This window comes from Hibiscus syriacus, unplaced genomic scaffold (genome assembly GCF_006381635.1).
Source record: "Hibiscus syriacus cultivar Baekdansim isolate YM2019G1 unplaced genomic scaffold, ASM638163v2 tig00112737_pilon, whole genome shotgun sequence".
Lineage (NCBI taxonomy): Eukaryota > Viridiplantae > Streptophyta > Magnoliopsida > Malvales > Malvaceae > Hibiscus > Hibiscus syriacus.
The window spans coordinates 84,329-107,486 of record NW_024063391.1 but is presented as its reverse complement, the minus strand read 5'-3'; the positions used below and the strand labels follow the sequence as shown (position 1 = coordinate 107,486).

Genomic DNA, 23,158 nt, shown 5'->3' with positions numbered 1-23,158 from the left:
TAGTGAAGAAAAATTTATAAATCTCAAACAAAAATTACCATTTCTGTAGTTCCCTAAAGTTTTTTATATTTTGAATCAGACAAACAACATGAAGGAGAAAGAGGAAAGCTTGGTCGGCGTATGAAACATCACAAAGTAATATTTGAGTTGGATCAAAATAAAAAAATTCCATTAGCAATATTTCCTACCTAATCGTGTCATCTCTGTAAGGCCATCATCTCTACTTAAACCCTTCCTAGCTGCCTCTGAACCAATTCTATCACTCGTCTCCTCTCATTACCAAGGTAATGTTTCTAACTCCAATATCTCCTCTACTTAAACATTTTCTTAATTCCATTGCTCAGATTATTATGTTTCTTTAGAATTCCATTAGCATTCAGACGTTTAAGAGCCTCAACACCCTTTTTCCAAACTCAAAAGGGATCAGCTTTTTTAATTTGAATTTTTGCAGAAGAAAAAAGAATGGGTGAAAATGATGAGAAAAAACTGCAGAAGAGCTACTTTGATGTGTTGGGACTATGCTGTTCCTCCGAGGTCCCGCTGATAGAAAACATATTGAAATCAATTGAAGGGGTGAAACAAGTATCTGTGATTGTTCCTACCAGAACCGTCATTGTTCTTCACGATAATCTCCTTGTTTCTCAGACTCAAATCGGTAAAACCGACTCTTCTTCTTCAACATAGTTATTTGTTGTGTCCGAAACGGTTTTTAAGTTAGATGTTACTTCTGAACAGTAAAGGCTCTAAATCAAGGAAGGCTGGAAGCAAATGTGAGAGCACTCCATGGGGAGATAAAGTACCGAAAGAAATGGCCAAGTCCCAGGCCGGTCCTGACATTTTAAGGACCTTAGGTCAGGAGGGAATGACAATAAGGTAGGTGGAGATCCATATTTAATTTTTCTTTCAATCATTAAAATGGGACCTATTGGATCACTATATTTTCAAGTTTTTTTAATAAAAAATGATGTTTAAAAATAGTTTTTAATTATTAAGACCCACTAAATTATCATATTTTCGAATGTTTGAAATAAAAAAATACGTTTAAAAATATTTTTTAATTATTAAATTTAACAATATCTTTAAAAATAGGCCCCTTCAAGCTTGGGGCCCTAGGCGGTCGCACCTCTAGCCTATGCCCAGGGCCGGCCCTGCCAAGTCCTTCTGCAGTTGCTTGCGGGTTGTTACTTTTGATTTCCTGTTCAAGTATGTGTACCGTCCCTTGCAATGGGTAGCCGTGGCAGCGGAGGTTGTTGGCAGCGGTGGTTGTTGGCATCGGCCCCATTCTTTTAAAGGGCTACGCCGCCATCACCCATTTCAGGCTGGGTTCTTTTTCCCGTAAAAGAGAATAAACGTGAGAGTTACGTGAATTAAGTAATTTAGGTGTAAGAAAAATTATTATTATTTTTAAATGTTTTAAGTTTAAATATCATAACTAACTAACTAGAGATATAAACTTTTAATATTAAATAGATACTGAGTTATACTAACCTAAATTTATAAAAAAATTAATAAACTTGAGGGGAAATCAAACTTACATAACCTTATCAACCAATGTACACCGCTCTATTATTTTAAATAATTATTATTTTATTATCCAAGAAAGTAGACAACAACTTTACAACAAATACAGATCAACAATCAAAAGAATAAATCGTTTTATTATTGTTATGACTATTTTCGACATCAACCTACCTTTCTCTATTTAAAGAAAAAAACTATTCTTTTATAGCAGCGTTTTTATTTATATTTATATTTAAAGTTTTAATTTTTAACTTGTTTCATCTTTTATTTTTTGTTGAGATTGACGTGGCATCATGGGCAAGCTTTTATTGACCGAAAAACTAATGTTTTCCTTTTTCATTTAATTGTCATCTTAGCTTGATACTTAAACAGTGTCTGTAATTTGTTTGTTGCAGTGATAGGGAGCCTTGTAATGAAAGACTACATTGAAGCCGCCACTATAGTGTTCCTCTTCACCACCGCGGAATGGCTTGAATCAAGAGCAATCCGTAAGGTTTGCTACATATTCACTCATTATGTACCCTTTGAATGAGCATCCTCTTCTCACCTTTAAGCCATAATTATATCAGGCTGCAGCAGTTATGTGGTCATTGATGAGCATTAGTCCTCAAAAACCGGTGATAGCAGAGAGTGGAGAATGTGCAGTCTTTCTCTGGGAAGAAGAAGGAAAAGTAGGGAGAATGTTGGATGATAGCTGATGTGTATGGTTAGTTAAGGAAGCTGTTAGAGCAGTTGCTAGATTGGTTAAGCGTTGGTTAGTTGTTAAGCAGTTAAAGGCTGCTGTGGTTACTGTAAACTTGTATATAAAGAGTGCTTTGAATCAATAAATAAAATGCACGTTATGGGTCAAATTCTTACTACTCTACGCTATTTTCCCATAGAGAAGAAGTGGATGCGGATCAAGTCGAACTGAACACTGTCGTGGCAGTTAAAGCTTGTGAGGTTATACCCATTGATGGAATCGTGGTGGATGGGGAATGTGAAGTGGATGAGAAAACCCTCACTGCTGAACCACTTCCTGTCCCCAAACAAAAGGGTTCAACTGTCTGGTCTTCCACCATCAATCTAAATGGTTACACTAGCGTCAAAACTACCGTCGTGGCTAAAATGGCAAAGCTCGTGGAGGAAGCTCAAAACAGCAAATCTACCACCCAAAGATTTATAGACAAATGTGCTCAGTTCTACTCCCAGGGTTTGTTCATTTCGCATCTAGACTTATCACTAATTGGTTGCTTTTGGTTTTCTTGAACAAGTGCAAAGTTCAAACATAATAATACTACTCATCTACTCTTCTTATGTGCAGCAATTATAGTTGTATACGAGTGCATAACCTCCACCACTGGTTTCAATTGGCATTGGTTGTGTTGGTGAGCGCATGCCCATGCGTGCTTATCCTTTCCACTCCTGTTGCCACCTTTTGTGCACTTACAAGAGCAGCAACATCAGGAATTCTGGTTAAGGGGGGAGACTATCTGGAAACTCTTTCCAAGATTAACATCACAGCTTTTGACAAAACTGGTACTCTTACCAGGGGAGAATTTGTTGTCACCGATTTCCGATCTCTCTCTGGAGATGTAAGCCTCAACACATTGCTTCACTGGTAAGGGAATTCATGAGATTAATATTTGTTACTTCCGATTAAAGAATTGAATCTGAATATATAATGTTGTCCGCTCTGGCACTATTGGAATGTTCCCCACTTTACTGGATGTTAATATTTGTTATACAATATTTTTAAAGGGTTTCAAGCATTGAGAGTAAGTCAAGTCATCCAATGGAAGCTGCGCTTATAGAATACGGAAGATCACATTCAATTGAACCAAAGCTTGAAACAGTGGAGGATTATCAAAATTTCCCTGGAGAAGGTATTTACGGGAGAATTGATGGAAGAAATATTTACATTGGAAGCAGAAAAGTATAGAGAGAGCCCATGGGACAGGTGAAAACTTTTGCCTCACCTTATTTAATTTACAGACACCTTCGGCTAAGAATATTATCATATTCTAATGCGAGTATCATGTGTATAGCTCCAAATCTGCAAGCTGAAATGATGCAATTGGATATGTGTTTTCTGGAGAAACCCCAGTTGGAATCTTCAGTCTTTCAGATGCTTGTAGAACTGGCGCAGCAGAGGCAGTAAATGAGCTAAAGTCAATGGGGATCAAAACTGCTTTGCTTACAGGAGACAATCAAACAACAGCCATGAACGTACAAGAACAGGTGCACTTCCACTTAGTAATGATGACACAGGAAATTCTGTGCAGATAAAAAGGCTGTTATAGTTGATATTCTATTTAGGTTAAGATGAAAAGTAATCCCACTTGAATGTGTATTACTTGCAGCTGGGGAATGGTCTAGATGTGATCCATGCAGAACTTCTTCCGGAAGACAAGGCGAGAATAATCTAAGAGTTCAAGAAAGAAGGGACAACATCAATGGTTGGAGATGGCATCAACGATGCATCTACACTTGCTACAGCTGATATCGGTATCTCAATGGGTTTCTCGGGTTCAGCCCTTAAGACAGAGACCGGCCACGTGATTCTCATGTCAAATGACATTAGAAAGATATCGAAAGCTAACCAACTGGAGAGAAAGGCTCGCAGTAAAGTCATTAAGAATGTAGTTTTGTCAATCAGTAGCAAGGCAGCTATCCTTGCATCGGCGTTTGCTGGTCATCCACGTGTGGGCAGCGGTTCTTGCTGATCTCGGCACATGCTTGTTGGTGATCTTCAATAGCATGCTCCTTTTACAGGGAACACACAAACATGCAGGCAAATGTTGCAAGCCGAATTCAGCTGCATCACTTATGCACCAACATGGAAGTAAAACCGGCCATTGCCATTCATCTCATAACCATCCACATGGTAACGTATTCAAAAAGGCCCAAAAGGCACACTGCCATTGACATTCCAATGCATGAGACTTGTACGGGTGTGGAACTGGAGAAGGTTGCAAGAGCTATATGAAAGAATGTTGTGGGAAGCATGGGCATTCTAGAACCCCCTCATAGGAAATTCGGATCTTCTAATGTGTGGGTTTCTAAGGATACATGAATTTCTAAATCACAATCGAAAGGAATGCAAATTTTCATGGCTACTTTTAATTGAATGTTTTTGGTTGTGTTATCTGTAATCATACATAAAGTCCTACTTTGAATCTTTTATAATTATAACATTGTGTTATCAAAGTCGTACTTTGATTGTGTTATCATGGCTACGACAATAATGCATAATAATAATAATAATAATAATAATAATAATAATAATAATAATAATAATAATAATAATAATAATAATAATAATAATATACACTTTATAATTATAATTATTCGGATCTAAATTTTTAAAAGAGAGCAACGTTATTACTTTGATGAAAGTTTATAAGCAATTTTAATATTTATTTATTTTATGGGTCAATTATTGCAATTTAATGTAATAAAATTCTGCCACTTTATCATTCAAGACCGCATTAAATCTTATCACTATATCATTGACCCATTTCATCTTTAAATCTTAACTTATCTAACGGGCCGAGCCGAGCCTAAGGGAGACAAATATAAATACCCAAATTGAAAACCTTCCCGCCATTTAAACCCTAACTCCCGTGGTTCCCCGGTAATTCTCTATATTTCCCATTCCATTCTTCTGGAAACCAATCTGATCATGGCGGTGCTAAGCTGGAAGCACCACACACTCATTCAATTGCTGCTAGAACGTGGCCCTCTTACGGAGAAGGAGTTCCACTCAATTTTCACTGCCATCACCGGCGAAAACCCAGGTTCTCTTTCTTCTTCCCCCTTTTTGTCCAAAAAAAAAAACTAAAATCTCCCCGTTACTTATCTCGAAGGAAAAAAATTGTGTCCTCTTTTAGGTACCCATCCAAGAAAATTCAATGATTATCTTCTCAAGATAAACAGGGAGCTTTCGTATGTTCAACTGGATTTAAGGGCGTGTAGAGATACATATGATGGTCGAGTTTATTATGGAGTTGTTAACAATGTTTCTGACAATCAATCGAAGCTTGGAACCAAATATTCTGTCCCACAAATTGCTTTCTTTAAGGCTATTGTAAATCAAGTTTCTCCTCTCTTTTTTTCAATTGATATTGAACACGGGAATTTTCTTTATGCTTTGAGAAGTATTACTTCTTTTATGCATATTCATGAGCTTGATGTATGCTATTATACATTGTCTTGAAAATCTTCGTTTTTGGTTGTAAATCTAGGTTGAAGCCATAGCACAAGATGTTACAGCCGAGGGCTGCATCTGCAACATGGATGTTCTCAATATTAAATTGGAGAACCAGGTTTTACCATTTTCTATCTAAATTATATGTGTACCATTGTTTATGGCTTTACATTTTTTTTCTTAAAGCAGATTCATTTAAGCATGAATACACATCTCACGAGTTCATATACTACGGATTGTATCTTTACTGTTTGATTTTATTTGTATCTATTGATGCTTGACTATATTTAAATGGAAATCCAGGAATTTATGTTGGGGGTGCTGGAGTAAAAGAGGGGCAAATTATGAATTTTCCACCGTGGCCAAAATAGTTTTGTAGTATCTTTTTCTCGAATATGAGTATACCAAAAACTTGCACGAATCAAGTCATCTTAGTGGTTAAGGAATTGTTATTATTTCTTGAGCTTCCGGATTCGAGCTCTACGTATGCAGTGTTATGAGTGGTCAATGTCAAATGGTTGAAAGTTTTTGAACAAGTATTATCTTGTATTCACCCTAAGCTAATATAAAGAAGAAGAGTATACCAAAAACCTAGTGTTTTTGGATCCTTTGGCATCTCCCCTGTCTGTGTTGGTTGTTGAAGATTTTGACATTTCAGTGTGTATGCTGAATGTTTAACTGATTATTCAGTCAAACAAGTATGCTTGGCCTGTGAACCATTTGCTAAGTTAGAACAATGGTTTATGTTAATAATTTTCCATATCGAAACATGAAAAACCTTCTTTCTTTTTCTCTCTCTAGGTTCTAATCATTTCTGGGTTGCGCAATCACAGGATGGTTCACTTGGCATCCCTGCTGCGTTCAGGAACTTCACAATGTCCCAGAAGGAAAAGACTCTTGATCAACTTGTGAAAGACAAGTGGCTTTGTTACACTGAAGATGATAATATTGGAGTCGGTGTTAGGTCCGTTCTCGATCTGCGTAGTTGGTTCAATAATGCTGGTGTTCCTTCTTGTGAAGTGTGCAATGAAGCTGGATTGAAGGTTCTTTTCAGTGTTTGCCTTGTCTTTCTTGTGGATGCTTCCTTTACACTTTTTTGGCCTGAATTTATCAGTTTCCCAGTTTGGTTACTTCATTGCGTTTCTTTCTTTTAATGTTCTGACAAATATAACATAATGGGAAATATTTTGTAGAGGGTTGATATATTGAAGCTTTGATGGTGTAGTGATTGCTTTTATATACATATTAATACTCCATTGTCTTTGGCAGGCCAAACTGTGCCCAAATGAAGGTTGTACAGTTCGAATCCATGAGCACTGCCTAAAAAAGATATTTTCTCAGAAAGTACGAGTTTTTTTCTTCACATTTTCTTCTTCATTTCCTATCATCAATACTTCTCATGTCAGTTCACAGGTTTGGCTTGATAAATTGCAGGGTGTCGTTGTTTGTCCAAGTTGTGATACTCGGTGGCAGTACCAGCCACCCAAGACGGAACCCATAGAACTCAAGGAAGAAGAAACTGATCCCATGCCAAGCCAGCCATCTTCCAGGCCCGCCCAGAGTCAATCATCTCTAAGATCCAAGAGAAAGAGGCAAAGGCTAAGCCAAAATGATGATGCCAATACTGTCGGATGTAGTTCTCAAGCTGAAATGAAAAGGGTAACTAGGAGCTCTGCTCATCCAAGGTGAAATGTTTTTCCGTGGATGAGGGATCTTAATGATGATTACTTCATATTGTGGTAGAAACTGAACTAGTGTTCATAATTTAAAGGCAAATGTCTATCAAATATGTAAGCTTATGTCATCAAGCTCGGTTCTTCGGTTAGTGATGTTTTGACTTGATGATCATGTTCTTGGCAGTTTTTACCTTTAACTAGCCTACGATGGTCTTACAGCCTGTAATTAGATTTAGACCAGTAGCTGTTTTGTTTTTTTTTCTTTCTAATTTCAACCGAATCTAATGTCAAGCAAGTTAGAAACTTGATGTCAGCTACTCATAATCCTCATGCTTCTTCTAAGATAAGGAGAAACAAAATGTCAATTATTGAACCAAACCAATTTGTGAGAAATATCAAGCTTCCACTTCTTTGAAAATGAGTGTATATGAATATGAAAAATGTTCATGTATATGCTCGACTCCAATGTGAAATTGGAAACAAACCATGGTTAAGCCTTTCTGTTATAATTATATTTTGATTCATTTTTACCTTTGATTTTCTTTTAAACATAATTGTTTTTCTATTTTCTCTATTATTTTTTGTTTTGAAAATATGAATGATCTTTTTAGTTTTGTTGTGAGGCCCTGAAGACACGTGTATTTTACTCGGTAGACGAAGATGTTTAATAACCTAATTTTTGAACTTTTTCGATATGAGTCAGCTCAATCATACCTAGGCCGGGATAGTTTTGCGCAGATTTTGAAAATTGGTTTTTGAAATGTTGTATAAACGAATTTTTAAAAGTGTTATATAAATGTGTAGTTTAAAATTGAGTTGTAAATTAAATAGCGAGTTTAAAAAAATATATTGACTATTATAAATATTATGTTGTAAATTAAAAATATATTATTTAAATTATATTTACATTTATTAATACTATGATATATAAAATATATCAACTTATACTATAATAAAAATATTTTGAGATAACACATTAATAATATTTTTATATATGAAATATTTTTGAGTAAAAATATATTATCAATTTTTTACATGGGGACATAAATTTATTATGGAATAATAATTTTAAATACTTGCTTTGACAAAAATAATACTAAAAAAATATTAGTAATTAAAATAAATTATTAAGTAATAGATTAATTTTATGGACATTAGTATTAAATTATTAAAATAAAATATAAATACATAATTGAGTGGAATCTATACATTGCTAAAGGTAAAATTATAATCTGCTTCCAAAAGTAACGTTGAAATTGAAAAAAACTAGATGTCACACCCCAAAATTAATTAATTAATTTTTAAGGATTATACTGTAAGTTTTTTGAAAATTTTGGGTTAATTTCAAAAGTTTGGGAAGTTCATGGACTAATCCTAATTTTCCCATACTCTCTTGACAACAAAAATATAAAAATGGTAATAAGGGTCTGGCTAGGCTTGAACCCGTGACCTAGGGTATTTGAGTTTAAAATAAAAATGGTATAATGGAATAAGACTTGTGATAAGTCTAATTCCTATGTTGATTTTCATAGTACAATAGTTATGAACATGTATACATGATAATTATTATGATACATGCATAAAGTATATATGTTCATATGATTTGATAAATGATATATGTGAAAAGACCCAAATGCACATGTAATATGATAAGTGATATGAGCTATGTGATGTGATCACAAGAGAAATGACATGAACACATGAAACATAAGAATAATGCCCATGGTATACGATATGAGAGCTATAGGTATAGTTGGCATGCCAAGAGTCGAGGGTTCTATGTGGTCCTTTAGGACGTATATATATCCTTTGGAACATTTACAGGGTCTTTTGAGACATATTTGATATATTGGAATATGTATATGGTTCTTAAGGAGTGGTCCTTCGGGACAAATACAGTACATAGGTCATTCGGGATAATTTCATAGCCCCTAGTGGGACCCCATACGAGCTGTGGTGACAGCAATAGTGTACAACCTCAGTGTACTCGAATACCTAGAGTTCTAAAAAATGTACATGGGCCTATAAAAGGTTATCAAAAGTAAGTGCATTATTATAGTTATATGTTATCATATTATTATTGTTTATATTGAATTGCATATGATATGATTGAATGGATAGATTGCATGTTCATATTCATACGGAATGCATTATTATTATATTTATATGTCTCACTAAGTCTATGACTTAGCGTGTAAGCGATTTACACGTAGGTACTGAGAAGCAGGAAGATCAAAGCTAAGCTTAGCAGAACAACATAACTCTACTTGATGGTCAGATCAGAAGTAGATTAAATAGTATGTTTTATTATGTAAAAATAGGTTGCCATGTAAACAAAGTTGGTAAATTAAGTATTTATGCTCTGATCAAGTTTTGTAATGTTTTAAACGTATTTATGTAAATGTATAGTAATGAACGGTTAATTTTTTACGAGTTTTATGAAGTTTTACGAAAGTCACTGTAGCACTGTTCACGGTACTGTTCATACCATATTTTACTGTTCATGATTACGTTTTTGCCTTAAATTTTTATAATGAAGCATAATTTAATAATATATCATCGGATTTTCTTAAAATGAGTTCAAATATTTGATTATTTTGGAAGAATATCGTTTTAAAAAGTTAATGTGATATCTCGGACTCGTATCCGGGATGGGTACGGGTTGGGGTGTTACATTTAATGGTATCAGAGCTACGGTTTAGCCGATTATATGCACAAACAAGAGTCTAGAGTGTCTTATAATGTATACATGCCAACAAAATAGTGAAAACTTCTGATATGATATATTAATGAGTATGTTATTTTGCTAATAGAACGATATGTTTATTCTTAATAGATGTCTGGACATGATAGTTCTAAAAGTCAAGCGGGAGATGATCGACTCGCTGAGAGCAGTAATTCACCTACCTTGGCTAGGCAAAGTGAAGAACATGCACCTTCTGGAGTGCCTGTAACTGATCAAGATGTGTTCTTTAGAACATTAGATGCGGTATTGACGCGTTTCCAACCTCCTGATACTTCAACTCCGAGAATGAATGTTGCAAAGGAGTTGAAGGGTTTAGAAGCTCCAGAGTTTAAAGGTGAAGCCGAAGAAGGTCCTGTTGTTGCGGACATTTGGCTTAATGATGTAAAAATTATGTTAGATGGTCTCCACTGTTCTAATGTAGAGAAGTTAGATGGAGTGGTCTCCTTGCTTCGTGGGCAAGCGAGAATCTGGTGGACAAATGTCACTCTGAGAATGACAAGTGACGAAGTGACCTGGTCCTTGTTCTCAGAAGAGTTCAAACATAAATATATATGAGACCAATTTATCAGGCAAATAAAGAAAGAATTCTTGAACCTGAAGCAATTGGACCGCACTGTATATGAGTATGAGTGCGAATTTAATAAATTAAGTCACTTTGCAGCAGAGTTGGTGCCTACAGAGAAAAATGCTTGCGAGTGGTTTGTTGAGGGCTTACACCCAAGTTTAAAAAAGATGCTGATAGTGTTGAACTTATCCTCATTTCAAGAGGTAGTAAATCGTGCTAAAGCCTTAGAGAGAGCTCAAAATGAAAGGTTTGGGAATCAAAGAACCCAACCATCTAAAAGAACTGGGGCTTCATCAAGTTTTGCACCACCTAAGAGAAGTAGAGATTTTAGTTTCCGATCTCATGTACAATCAGAGTCAATGGCATCCATTGCAAGAGAATCAAATCAGATGAAAGCTAGAAAAACTCAATTTGTAGGGTCTGGTGATGGACTAGCACAACAGAGTCAAATTAGACAATGTGAAATTTGTGGAAGAAGCCATAGCGGAACGTGTAGGGTAGTTACTGGAGCTTGTTTTCGATGTGGTGAAGTAGGACATTTCATGAGAGATTGTCTATTGGGGACAAGAGAACTAGTACAGTCGGAGCGATATGCTTTGATGTCTCGAAGAGGAAGAGGTAGAGGAAGAGATAAAAGTCAACTTGAATCCTCTACTCAATAGGAAATACACTCCACTGCTCGAGTGTATAATATTAATACTAATGAAGATTTTGATGATCCAGAGATAATAACAGGTACCTTTTTATTATGTAATAGATACGTTATGATATTGATTGATATGGACTTGTATATTCATATATTAGTAGTAAATTGATGTGATAATTGAGAATTCAATTAGAAGTTATTTATAGTGATGTGGAAGTGACAAATTTATTAGGGTACAATGTTTGGATAAATAAGATATATTGAGAATGTTCCATTAAAATTCAGAGAAATGAATTCCATGTTAATTTGATGGAATTATTATTCAAATGATTTGAAGTAAGATTGGAAACTATAGAGTTAGAGGATCTCCATCGTTCTGAAATAAAGTAGTTTCTTTACTTCAGTGACAAGATAAAGTAGAAGAAATGGATGTTATTAGGAGGATATTAAAAGAACAAGTGATATATACTATTATTTTGGAGGAATTGAAAAATATGTTCATTAGAAATCAATTTATAAGACATAGGTAAATGGAATGTTTGAATGTGAACCAAGAAAGTTGTATTATGGATAAGTGAGAATAAAGGTTTGATAAGTTAAGGAAATGGAGGATGAACTATTTTTGATTGGGAAAAATATATATGGATGGTTTGATGGAAGGTTACGTTTTGACTGGAAGAAATAAGTTGAATAATAAAATAGTATGATAGTGAGTGTAATAAAGTTAAAGGGTTGGTATGTTGATGGAAGTAAGAATTGACATAAAAGTTTAAAATGATAAAGAGGGATAAGTATAAGGGATATGAAAGGAATGTGAGAGCATAAAGGAAAAAGGTAATAGAAGAATTAAAGTAATGAAGTAAAGTTCATGATAGCACGAAAGATTTATTGAAGAGGTGATATGTGAAAATGAATAGTAGATATGTAGACAGTATCTTATCTCCTTGTGTAATAAAATTCGAGGACGAATTTTCTTAAAGGGGGAAGATTTGTAACATCCCAAACTATGGGTTAGTGACCAAATTGTAAAAAGTTCAAAAGTTGGTGATTAAAGTAGAATTTATTGAAAAGTTCAGAATTTTAAAGTGATAAATTCTAGTATTGGATTAAATTGTGAGGAAGGAAAGTATGAAGGGTAAGGTTGTCTTTTCATGAAAAAGATATTTATCTCTTATTTAAGAGATAAGCATGGGGGTTGAATGGGCATCTGGAAGCTTATCTTCTTCTCCTTCTTTTTCTCTCCGTAGGTCTCCATTAAAGGTAAGTTTTCGGTTTAGTAAATATTTGTTAATTTTAAGATTGGGTTTTGATCATTAGATGATAACTAAGCTTAAGGAAAGCTTTGGTAATCTTAAAATCAAAAGATGAAGAAGTTTTGAAAGATTTAAGAAAATGGGTTTTTAAGTGAATTATTGGAAAAAAGTTGATAAGTTGAATTTGAAACTAAATTTGACTTGTCATAGGAGTGAATAAGAAGTTATAAGTGTTAAATCAAAGTTTGGATAACATAGAAAATTTGGTATGATTCTTAGCCTTAAGAATTTGGATGAAATATGGAAGATTATAAGGTGTTGGAATGATAGGAATTGGTTAAAGTTGTTATAGATGAATTTAGTAGCATAATAAGGATTTTATACATAAAAATTTGGGTGAAGTGTTGATGAATTTCGGGTGGAAATAGTTTATTCTGGGCAAGTGCATCGATGCACTATGAGTGTGTACCGATGCACTAAGAGAATTTTTGAATGTGCATCGATGCATTAAGGGGTGCATCGATGTATATATTGAGCCTAAACAAGTTCCGGAACAAGTGACAAGTAAGATCGATCGAGGAAAAGGAAAAGGGATATAGGTGAGTGCACACTATAAGTATGGTATAATGGAATAAGACTTGTGATAAGTCTAATTCCTATGTTGATTTTCATAGTACAATAGTTATGAACATGAATACATGATAATTATTATGATACATGCATAAAGTATATATGTTCGTATGATTTGATAAATGATATATGTGAAAAGACCCAAATGCACATGTAATATGATAAGTGATATGAGCTATGTGATCACAAGATAAACGACATGAACACATGAAACATAAGAATAATGCCCATGGTATACGATATGAGAGCTATAGGTATAGTTGGCATGCCAAGAGTCGAGGGTTCTACGTGGTCCTTCGGGACATATATATATCCTTTGAAATATTTACAGGGTCTTTTGAGACATATTTGATCCATTGGAATATGTATATGGTTCTTAAGGAGTGATTATTCGAGACAAATACAATATATAGGTCCTTCGGGACAATTTTATAGCCCTTAGTGGGACCCCATATGAGCTGTGGTGACAGCAATAGTGCACAACCTCAATGTACTCGAATACCTAGAGTTCTCAAAAATGTACATGGGCCTATAAAAGGTTATCAAAGGTAAGTGCATTATTATAGTTATATGTTATCATATTATTATTGTTTATATTGAATTACATATGATATGATTGAATGGATAGATTGCATGTACATATTCATACGGAATGCATTATTATTATATTTATATGTCTCACTAAGTCTATGACTTAGCGTGTAAGCGATTTACACATAGGTACTAAGAAGCAGGAAGATCAAAGCTAAGCTTAGCAGAACAACATAACTCCACTTGAAGGTCAGATCAGAAGTAGATTAAATAGTATGTTTTATTATGTGAAAATAGGTCGATATGTAAACAAAGTTGGTAAATTAAGTATTTATGCTATGATTAAGTTTTGTAATATTTTAAACGTATTTATGTAAATGTATAGTAATGAACGGTTAAATTTTTACGAGTTTTATGAAGTTTTACGAAAGTCACTGTAGCACTGTTCACGGCACTATTCATACCATATTTTACTGTCCATGATTACGTTTTTGCCTTAAATTTTTATAATGAAGCATAATTTAATAATATATCATCGTATTTTCTTAAAATGAGTTCAAATATTTGATTATTTTGGAAGAATATCATTTTAAAAAGTCAATGTGATATCTCGGACTCATATCCGGGACGGGTACGGGTTGGGGAGTTACATTTAATGGTATCAGAGCTACGGTTTAGCCGATTCTATGCATAAACAAGAGTCTAGAGTGTCTTATAATGTATACATGCCAACAAAATAGTGAAAACTTCTGATATGATATAGTAATGAGTATGTTGTTTTGCTAATAGAACAATATGTTTATTCTTAATAGATGTCCGGACATGATAGTTTTAAAAGTCAAGCGGGAGATGATTGACTCGCTGAGAGCAGTAATTCACCTGCCCTGGCCAGGCAAAGTGAAGAACAGACACCTTCTGGAGTGTCTGTAAGTGATAAAGATGTGTTCTTTAGAACATTAGATGCGGTATTGACGCGTTTCCAACCTCCTGCTACTTCAACTCTGAGAATGAATGTTGCAAAGGAGTTGAAGGGTTTAGGAGCTCCAGAGTTTAAAGGTGAAGCCGAAGAAGGTCCTGTTGTTGCGGACATTTGGCTTAATGATGTAAAAATTATGTTAGATGGTCTCCACTGTTCTAATGTAGAGAAGTTAGATGGAGTGGTCTCCTTGCTTCGTGGGGCAAGCGAGAATCTGGTGGACAAATGTCACTCTAAGAATGACAAGTAATGAAGTGACATGGTCCTTGTTCTCAGAAGAGTTCAAACATAAATATATATGAGACCAGTTTATCAGGCAAATAAAGCAAGAATTCTTAAACCTGAAGCAATTGGACCGCACTGTATATGAGTATGAGTGCGAATTTAATAAATTAAGTCACTTTACAGCAAAGTTGGTGCCTACAGAGAAAAATGCTTGCGAGTGGTTTGTTGAGGGCTTACACCCAAGTTTAAAAAAGATGCTGATAGTGTTGAACTTATCCTCGTTTCAAGAGGTAGTAAATCGTGCTAAAGCCTTAGAGAGAGCTTAAAATGAAAGGTTTGGGAATCAAAGAACCCAACCATCTAAAAAGAACTGGGGCTTCATCAAGTTTTGCACCACCTAAGAGAAGTAGAGATTTTAGTTTCCGATCTCATGCACAATCAGAGTCAATGGCATCCATTGTAAGAGAATCAAATCAGATGAGCACTGTTCACGGTACTGTTCATACAATATTTTACTGTTCATGAATACGTTTTTGCCTTAAATTTTTATAATGAAGCATAATTCAATAATATATCATCGTATTTTCTTAAAATAAGTTCAAATATTTGGTTATTTTGGAAGAACATCGTTTTAAAAAGTCAATGTGACATATCTGACTCGTATCCGGGTCAGGTACGGGTTGGGGTGTTACAAGGATGTTACACTATTCAAGGATAAGACTGAGGTTATGCGAGTGTGTGTCTGCCTCGAGAGTTTATGGTTCGTGTGACCATCTTCATAGAGCTTGAATAATCCTAAGTTTGGATTTAGAGGTTTATATCTCCAAAGGAAGTTTTAAATATGTTGAGTTGCTTGTGTTGTTAATCGTTGATCATGTGTAATGGATTACTTGAAGTTTCTAATAGTTATACTGAGGTGTTAGCTCTGTGGGGCTGTTGGATGTACGTTCTAAGTGCGAGTGAGTCCTAGGTCTCATTCAAAGTATCTTTTTAGTAGACTGGTAGAGGTGTAAGTCATACGATGCCATGTGACCCCAGACTACACAATATTTTTTACTTATATGATTAGATAAGTTTTTGAGCTTTACGACTCAAACTTAGTCCTTGATGTCTTGGTGTTGGTATACGAACGTGATCTATATACAACGCTTAATATTATACGATTTTGAGTAGCACAAAAAAAAATTATTGCATGAGGCTAAAGGAGACCAAGTACCTTAAGTGTCAGTTGACTAGTGTTGCTAACATTAAATAACATATCATGGTAAGTGATAATGAGTACAAGACGTTAGTGGTGAGTAAAAGAATGGAGAACCCTATTTTGGAATCGAAATCGATTACGAACCGTCGGTTTCAGAATTGGAATCAATCCCAACAGTTCGGGGTAGCAAAATAAGGACCTTGTCGACATCGATTTCGGTTCCTAAAATTTTAGAACCGAAATCGGTTGGGTACCCGACTAAAGTGGTTCCAATACTGGGTACCCTGAAACCGAAACCATATAACATTATATTATCCAAAATATTAGAGCCCAAATAAACTGAGCCCATACTCAAAAAATACTTTGAACGTAAAAAGTTAAAAACATAGAGCCAAAATTAAAAACTCTAACTCACCCACCTAGCAGTTGCAGTCACTCTTTGTCTCTCCTTCTCCCTATCACACGTCTTCATTGATGAAACACTCAATCACCGCATCAAAGTTTGAGAATTGAGCAAAATTTGTGTTGGAATTGCAAATATTATGTAATATCTTTTAGTTGTGAACCTACTTGGTTTGGACTTTATGCGTTTTGTGACCTATACTTTTGAATTTGGATTAAACTTGCTGTAATTGATTTCTAACTTTGCATTTTCGTAATATGTACTTTGGGCTAGTGTTTTTATTACTATTTAAGTATGAAATGGTGGATAAATTTTGTATAGAAAAGAGTTCTACTTGTGATAAGTAGTAGTATTTTAGTTTAATAAATTAATAGGTTATGAAAGGGCCAATTTTAACGTGGAGGCGGCATACCATCCCACTTAATGTGTAACAATTAACAGGTTAAATAAGAAAGCTGTCAAAATAATAGGGTACCCAGAACCGGTACCTGTACCTACAGGTTCCAGTTTTGGATCCCAATTTTTAGGAACCAGTTGAACAGGTTCCGGTTCCCAAAAAAATAAGCGGGTACCCGATGTTGCTCACCTCTACAAGACGTGGAGTCATGGATTTAATAGTGTTCAAGTGAGTCCGTAACGGATCTTCGCTCTGTGATGTATTCTCTCTATGAGAGTTAGATGTTGCTAGTTTCATTAAATGGGTAACTAATTTTCAGCTTTGATACCTTAGATGCAGGATCTAGTGAGTAACGCATTTGTAAACAACAACGAAAATGAGAAACAATCGAGCAACATGGATGAATAATGAATCATAGTTGCGTAATGGAAAAGTTTGGATTGATGTGTAGAAAGTCAATATTCGTCATCATTTCTTCAATGGTTGACATCAAGATTGTATATGGCAAGTGTGTGCAGGATCTCAATGTGTAGTATAGTGAGTTACCTAAGAGTTTGGTAAGTAAAAGAGACTTATAGAGTCATGTAGTATATGACTCAATTGTGTCGATTTAGATAGAAAAAAGTTTAGAAATAGCAGTTTGAATCGTAGAGTAGCGTTGACATTGCGAAATGTTTCGAGTTTTCAGTGTTAGACAACAAGAATAAGATTCTTTGGCTTTATGCTTCTTGAGTGTTTTTTGCTTTAAGTTTGACGCATGTAATGTCCTTTGAAAAATCATAGATTGATTTTGGTGAGTTTTTGAGTGGCATGTCATGTTGTGGGGACTTCTTCTCTAAGGATCATACTTGATAAGAGTTTAAGTGCTTTGAGGCTTCTAAGTGTTTGACCTAAGAGTAGGCCGTTATTTAATCCAAGTAAATTTTGAGGACGAAATTTCTTTTAGTAGGGGAGAGTTGTAAAGCCCTAAATACCAGGTTAGTAGTTTCTAGTAAACCTGAGTGAATTTTTAAAATAAAAATAAGAGACCATTTCAACCCAATATCCAGTCTTGTCGAAACTCCTTAGGAAGACAACCCAATATCTAGTCTTGTCAAAACTCCTTGGGAAGACCACCTGATGTTTATTCTAGTCAAATCTACTCGATTTCTTCCTTATAATCCTCAATTGAGTTCTAGAAGACCGCATCAAGACTTCCATTTTAGCCTAAGATTTTGTTAATGACCATAAGCTATTTTAGACCGCGAGTTTAGCCAAATTTGGTGATGCCTCTTTTTTGCTTTCCTTGTGTAGCTCTTTCCTTTTTTTTTTGAACAAGTCTTGGTATGTGTATTCAGGTGATGTGATTCTCCCTTTTAAGAAAGAGATTTTAATATTTTCTCTTACCTTGGGAATACTCCAACCCGGGAAGATGACATGGTTTCTGTCAGATTGAAAAGGGTATTTTTGAATTGGGTTTATTTGAAAAAGGACTAAAGTTGTAAATTGCCCCTAAAGTTACATAAAGGCTGAAAATCATTTAAAGAAGTTTAACTCACATAGGAAAAAGTTTCATTGTCTTCTTCTTCTTTCGACTTCAAATTTCTTCTTCTCCTTTTAATGTTTTAAGCAAAGGTGAAAAGCTTTGATATCTCTCTTTCTCATTACGTTTTCATAGAGGTAAGAAAGGTAACTTTCACTATTACCACTCCATTTCAAACTCACTTTCTCATGTTTTGGCTATTGTGATCAAGATATGGGTTTTAGAGAGCTTTTAGGTTTTAGAACCTTAGAGTGGTTCTAACTCGTTTTAAGGTTTAAAATCATGTTTCTTTCTCTCCTAAGTTATTATATGGGTTAATGACTCATTCTATGTTGTTCTAGTGAAAGAAGTGGGGGAATGCTCCAAGACTATAGGAAAGGAGAAAATAGTGCTTGGGTGAGCTTGAGGTTGTTTCTCCGGCTCCTAGTTATAAGGAAAACACTTTTAACCCATCTCTACGACTTGTAGCTCAAAATGTGTAGTATAGTTGCTTGTACAAGTGTATGGAGCATTTGGGTTCTAGCATGAAAATGGGTAATTGATGTTATTCATGCATAATGCAAAGACCTTTTATAATCCTTTGAACCTATATAAGCTTTAAATAACATTGAGGGACCTTGGGAGGGTTTTAGGAGATATTTAAAGTATTGCACTTGTGAGAGTCATGATAATCTAGGTTTGGGGTATTGGTACTTTAGGAATAGTACGGGTACAGTTCGTCTATTAGGCTGAAGATCAAAGTGTTTTTATAGAAGTATCGATACCCGATTCTTTGGGTCTTTGTACTATTCATAGGGTATCAATACTCGGGGTTTAGTATTGATACTATGAAAAAATTTATGATTTCTAATATACCCAAATCGTACTAATACTCAGGAAAATATTGGTACCACAATGAGGCAAATACTGATATTATATGGTGGAGTATCGGTACTGATAATAATGGTTGTAAACCTGATTTCATCTCGGGATTCAGGTAATGGTTAAAATCAAAGGGGAACACTAATAAAGGCTTACAAGTGAGAACTTTAACAATTGTTTGATAACATAAAGTCTCTATGAGGTAAGATTTCATAAGACTTATACCTTGGTTGATGCTTGGGAAGACATTGAAGAAACTCGAGTTACTTATGTATGATATTGGTATAATTAAGTAGAGGATTATTCGAATATAAATCCAATATAGTGCTTGGGCACTTAAAACCGTTAATTGGACATTAAGTTGATGTTATGTGACCCATACACGTTATGAGTACTCTAAAGGAGTAGAATGGCTTGGCAAGGTGTCGATGCTATGTGACCTGGACCTAGCCTAAGGTACTTGTGAGAAAATAGAAGTGTGAGTTTCATGATGCTTTTATAACCCCGAACTACACCATGATACTTGTTTTTGTTGTTATGGTTTAAATTTACTCTTATGTTCATAACTATGCCTGTAGCATGCTCATTTGTTGGATGGATGTAGTATAGCTGTGTTATTTGTGTGGCACTGAGCTTGTAAGCTCAGTGTTTAGAATATGTTTTCGTGCGTAAGTTAGTATATTGAGTCGTTCGAGGAGCACCATCGTAGCAGGATTTCCAACATTCCTCACAAAGTACTGTTTGGTTACTTTGTAGTGGGCATGTGTATTCATAGGACCCTTTTTGTTGTATTCAGATTTGTACTCTCTGATATTTTTTATTTTGATTTAAACTATATGTCACTGAGCTCCGGTTTGTAAAAGTAGTTTATGACTATTATTAATGTCATTTCATAAATATATGGTGTTTTAAATGAAAAAATGGTAGCCACTTTGGTCATTCCGTGTGTTGAAAACATTTTGATATTTCGATATAACAAATTAAGTTAAATGAATTTTAAGATTTTCCAAAATGATTTTCTAAGTATATTCGATATAATTATTCGAATATCAAAACATTACTCCAAATATTTCAAAAATCATTTTTAATCCTTACTTAAGTGTAAAATTAAGTTTTAATCTTAAAACAATTTCAAAATAATCTTTCAAAGTATTTCGAACCATTTCAAAGCTAAAAATTCCAGATTGCTCAGAGGGAACCGATTCCCCCCCAAGGGGGTACCGATTCCCCCTGAATGGTTTGGCTCCGAGATTTCCAGAATGCTCGGAGGGAACCGATTCCCCCATAGGGGGTACCGATTCCCCCCTGTTCAACGGTCGAAATATTTGAATTTTACACTTAGGGAACCGATCCCCTATGAGGGGGAACTGATTCCCCCCACGCTCCAAGCTGTTTTATTAATTGTTTTCAAACTAAAACGGCTATATGATCTTCACTAATCATCCTCAACATTCAAAAGTGATTCAAGGTGTATTTAAACAAGTTCTGAAGCCCTTGATCAAAAAGAAATCATAGAGAAACAAGAGAGAAAGCATCAAACACCAAGTTTGCGCAAATCAAGCCAATTTTCCTTTCAATATTCATTTTGATTTCAAGAACACCATTTGTGCTCATTTGTAATTATCTTTGAGTGTTCTTTTCTTGTTCTAGAATTGTGCAAACATCTTACCTTGTGAGATTTTCCTTGTAAGTTTGCAAATTTGTAATATTCTCTTTGGGAAAAGAGTGTTCTCAAGAATTGGGTTATATTCTTGAGGGTGTTGTAAGGTTATCTCTTTGGCCTCAAAAGAAAGAACAAATTAGTGAATTTGTTGGAAAATCCTTAGTGTGGATAGCTAAGGTAGGGGACGTAGACTTTGATTGAGAAAGTCGAACCACTCTAAATCGCTGTGCAAATCTTTTCAATTTTCTGTAAAAGCTTCCACCGAATTTTTAATTGCCAATTCACCCCCCTCTTGGCCGATTCCGTCGATCGATTAACTCAACAATTGGCATCAGAGCCTAACTCATTTGAAGGTTTAATCGCCTCTTGAGTCGATTCGGGAAGAGTTTTATCGATTATCAAAGTCATCAATGGCCTCCACTTCAAACTTCGACTCCGGTCTTGATTCGATGCCCGTCAACAAGCATCCTTTCTTCAATGGAGCTAACTATGCTTATTGGAAGAATAGAATGATGTACTTCATTCAAGTAAGTGACATGGGAGCATGGAATGCTGTAGAAGAAGGATACATCAAACCTCTCACTCATCCAAGGCTGTGGAGTGAATGAGAGACAAGAATGTTCCAGCTCAACTCCAAAGCCATCCATATCATTTTTTGTGCTCTTGGACCAGATGAATACGGAAGAGTTTCATCGTGTACAACCGCCAAAGAAATATGGGACAAACTTCAAGTCACTCATGAAGGTACCGATGAGGTAAAGAAATCTAAAATTAGTATTCTAACGCATAGCTATGAAAATTTCAGGATGAAACCAAATGAAGATATCAAAGCTATGACGGATAGATTTTCAACGATTTTCAATGGTCTCAAATCATATAGAGAGATCATTTCAAATGAAAAGCTTGTGAGGAAGTTAGTCTACTGCCTCCCAAAATCGTGGCAATCAAAGAAGACGGCAATCATCGAGTCTAAGGACTTAACGTCCTTAACTCTTGAAGAGCTAATTGGGTCACTCCTCACTCATGAAATGATGCTCGAAGATGAGGTGGACCTCGACAAAATTGACGAGACACCAAAGGAGAAGGAGAAGAAGAAAAACATTGGAGTTGCTCTCAAATCCACAAAAGATGAGAGTGATTCGAATAACGATGACGAGGAAATGGCATTGTTTGCCAAACGGTTCAGAAAAATGATGAGACCTTATCGAGGAAGAAAAATTCAAACGAAATGAAGGCCTAAAAAATGAACCGAAAGAGAATGACCCAATCATTTGCTACGAATGCAAAAAGCTAGGGCATGTTAAATATGATTGCCCACAATTGAAGAAAAAGGGTCAATCAAAGAATAAGCACAAGGCTCATGTGGCTACATGGAGCGATGAAGAAAGTTCCGATGAAGAGGAACAAGAAGTAGCTAACTTGTTCTTGATGGCATTTGGGGAAGATTCTAAGGTAACCTCTAACTCATCTGATTTTGATGATTTATCCTATGATGAGTTATTAGAGGAATATAATGGGTTGGCTTCAGATTATGAGAAATTATTTTTAAAATATAAAAATGATGTTTCAAAATTGAAAAATGAAAACAAACTCATATCCAAAACCAACAACGATCTTGAAAGTAAAATCAAAGATTTGCAAATCAAACTAGAAGAGTTTGAAAAGAAAAAATTTAGATTTGCAAAATTTACTTTCAAGGATCAATGATAATCATCAAAAGAAAATTGATGATCTTAAAATTTCTTTTGATAAAGTTGGAACAAAACATTTTGAAAAAGGTGGAAATTCAAAATCCAACTTTGTTAGAAAAAGTTTTAGAAACTACAATCATAGGTCCCCAAAGAACCTCTAATGGAAAAATCGTTAGAAGTATGTGGGTTCCTAAAGAACTCATTACTACTAAAGATAAAAATATCCTACACAAATGGATACCTAAGGGGACTAGGATTTTGGAAACTAATGAATATGGACCCAAAAGAATTTGGGTACCAAAAATCAAAAATTAATCTATGTTTGTAGGGAAAGGAGCATTGCTACAAGGCACGGGAAACAAATTCAAATTCATGGTACCTTGATAGTGGATGCTCAAGACATATGACCGGAGACAAAAGCCGGTTCATTGAGCTTAACGCCAAAAATGGAGGAGAAGTGAC

The 23,158-nt window shown here is 35.0% G+C and overlaps 1 protein-coding gene and 1 pseudogene across 2 annotated transcripts; both read left to right on the top strand.

Annotated features, from left to right (window-relative positions):
• Window positions 1-451: 451 nt before the first annotated feature.
• On the top strand, window positions 452-4,102 carry LOC120182685 (annotated as a pseudogene).
• Window positions 4,103-5,129: 1,027 nt separating this feature from the next.
• LOC120182686 (non-structural maintenance of chromosomes element 1 homolog) lies at window positions 5,130-7,502 on the top strand. 2 transcript variants are annotated; one of them, XM_039187582.1, is made up of 6 exons: window positions 5,130-5,300; window positions 5,394-5,590; window positions 5,748-5,828; window positions 6,544-6,753; window positions 6,980-7,054; window positions 7,145-7,502. In XM_039187582.1, the coding sequence occupies exons 1-6, from the start codon at window positions 5,186-5,188 to the stop codon at window positions 7,397-7,399; spliced, it is 933 nt and encodes a 310-aa protein (XP_039043513.1). In that variant the 5' UTR covers window positions 5,130-5,185; the 3' UTR covers window positions 7,400-7,502. The 2 variants fall into 2 exon arrangements, with proteins under 2 accessions (XP_039043513.1, XP_039043514.1); XM_039187583.1 differs by having other exon boundaries at window positions 5,748-5,836; window positions 6,504-6,753.
• Window positions 7,503-23,158: the final 15,656 nt, after the last annotated feature.

Excerpts from the sequence above, each read along its gene's own strand:
- LOC120182686 (XM_039187583.1), top strand. The coding sequence starts at position 5,186 with ATGGCGGTGCTAAGCTGGAAGCACCACACACTCATTCAATTGCTGCTA. Across the intron at positions 5,301-5,393 it reads CATCACCGGCGAAAACCCAG|GTACCCATCCAAGAAAATTC; the intron begins GTTCTCTTTCTT and ends GTCCTCTTTTAG. Across the intron at positions 5,591-5,747 it reads TTGCTTTCTTTAAGGCTATT|GTTGAAGCCATAGCACAAGA; the intron begins GTAAATCAAGTT and ends TTGTAAATCTAG.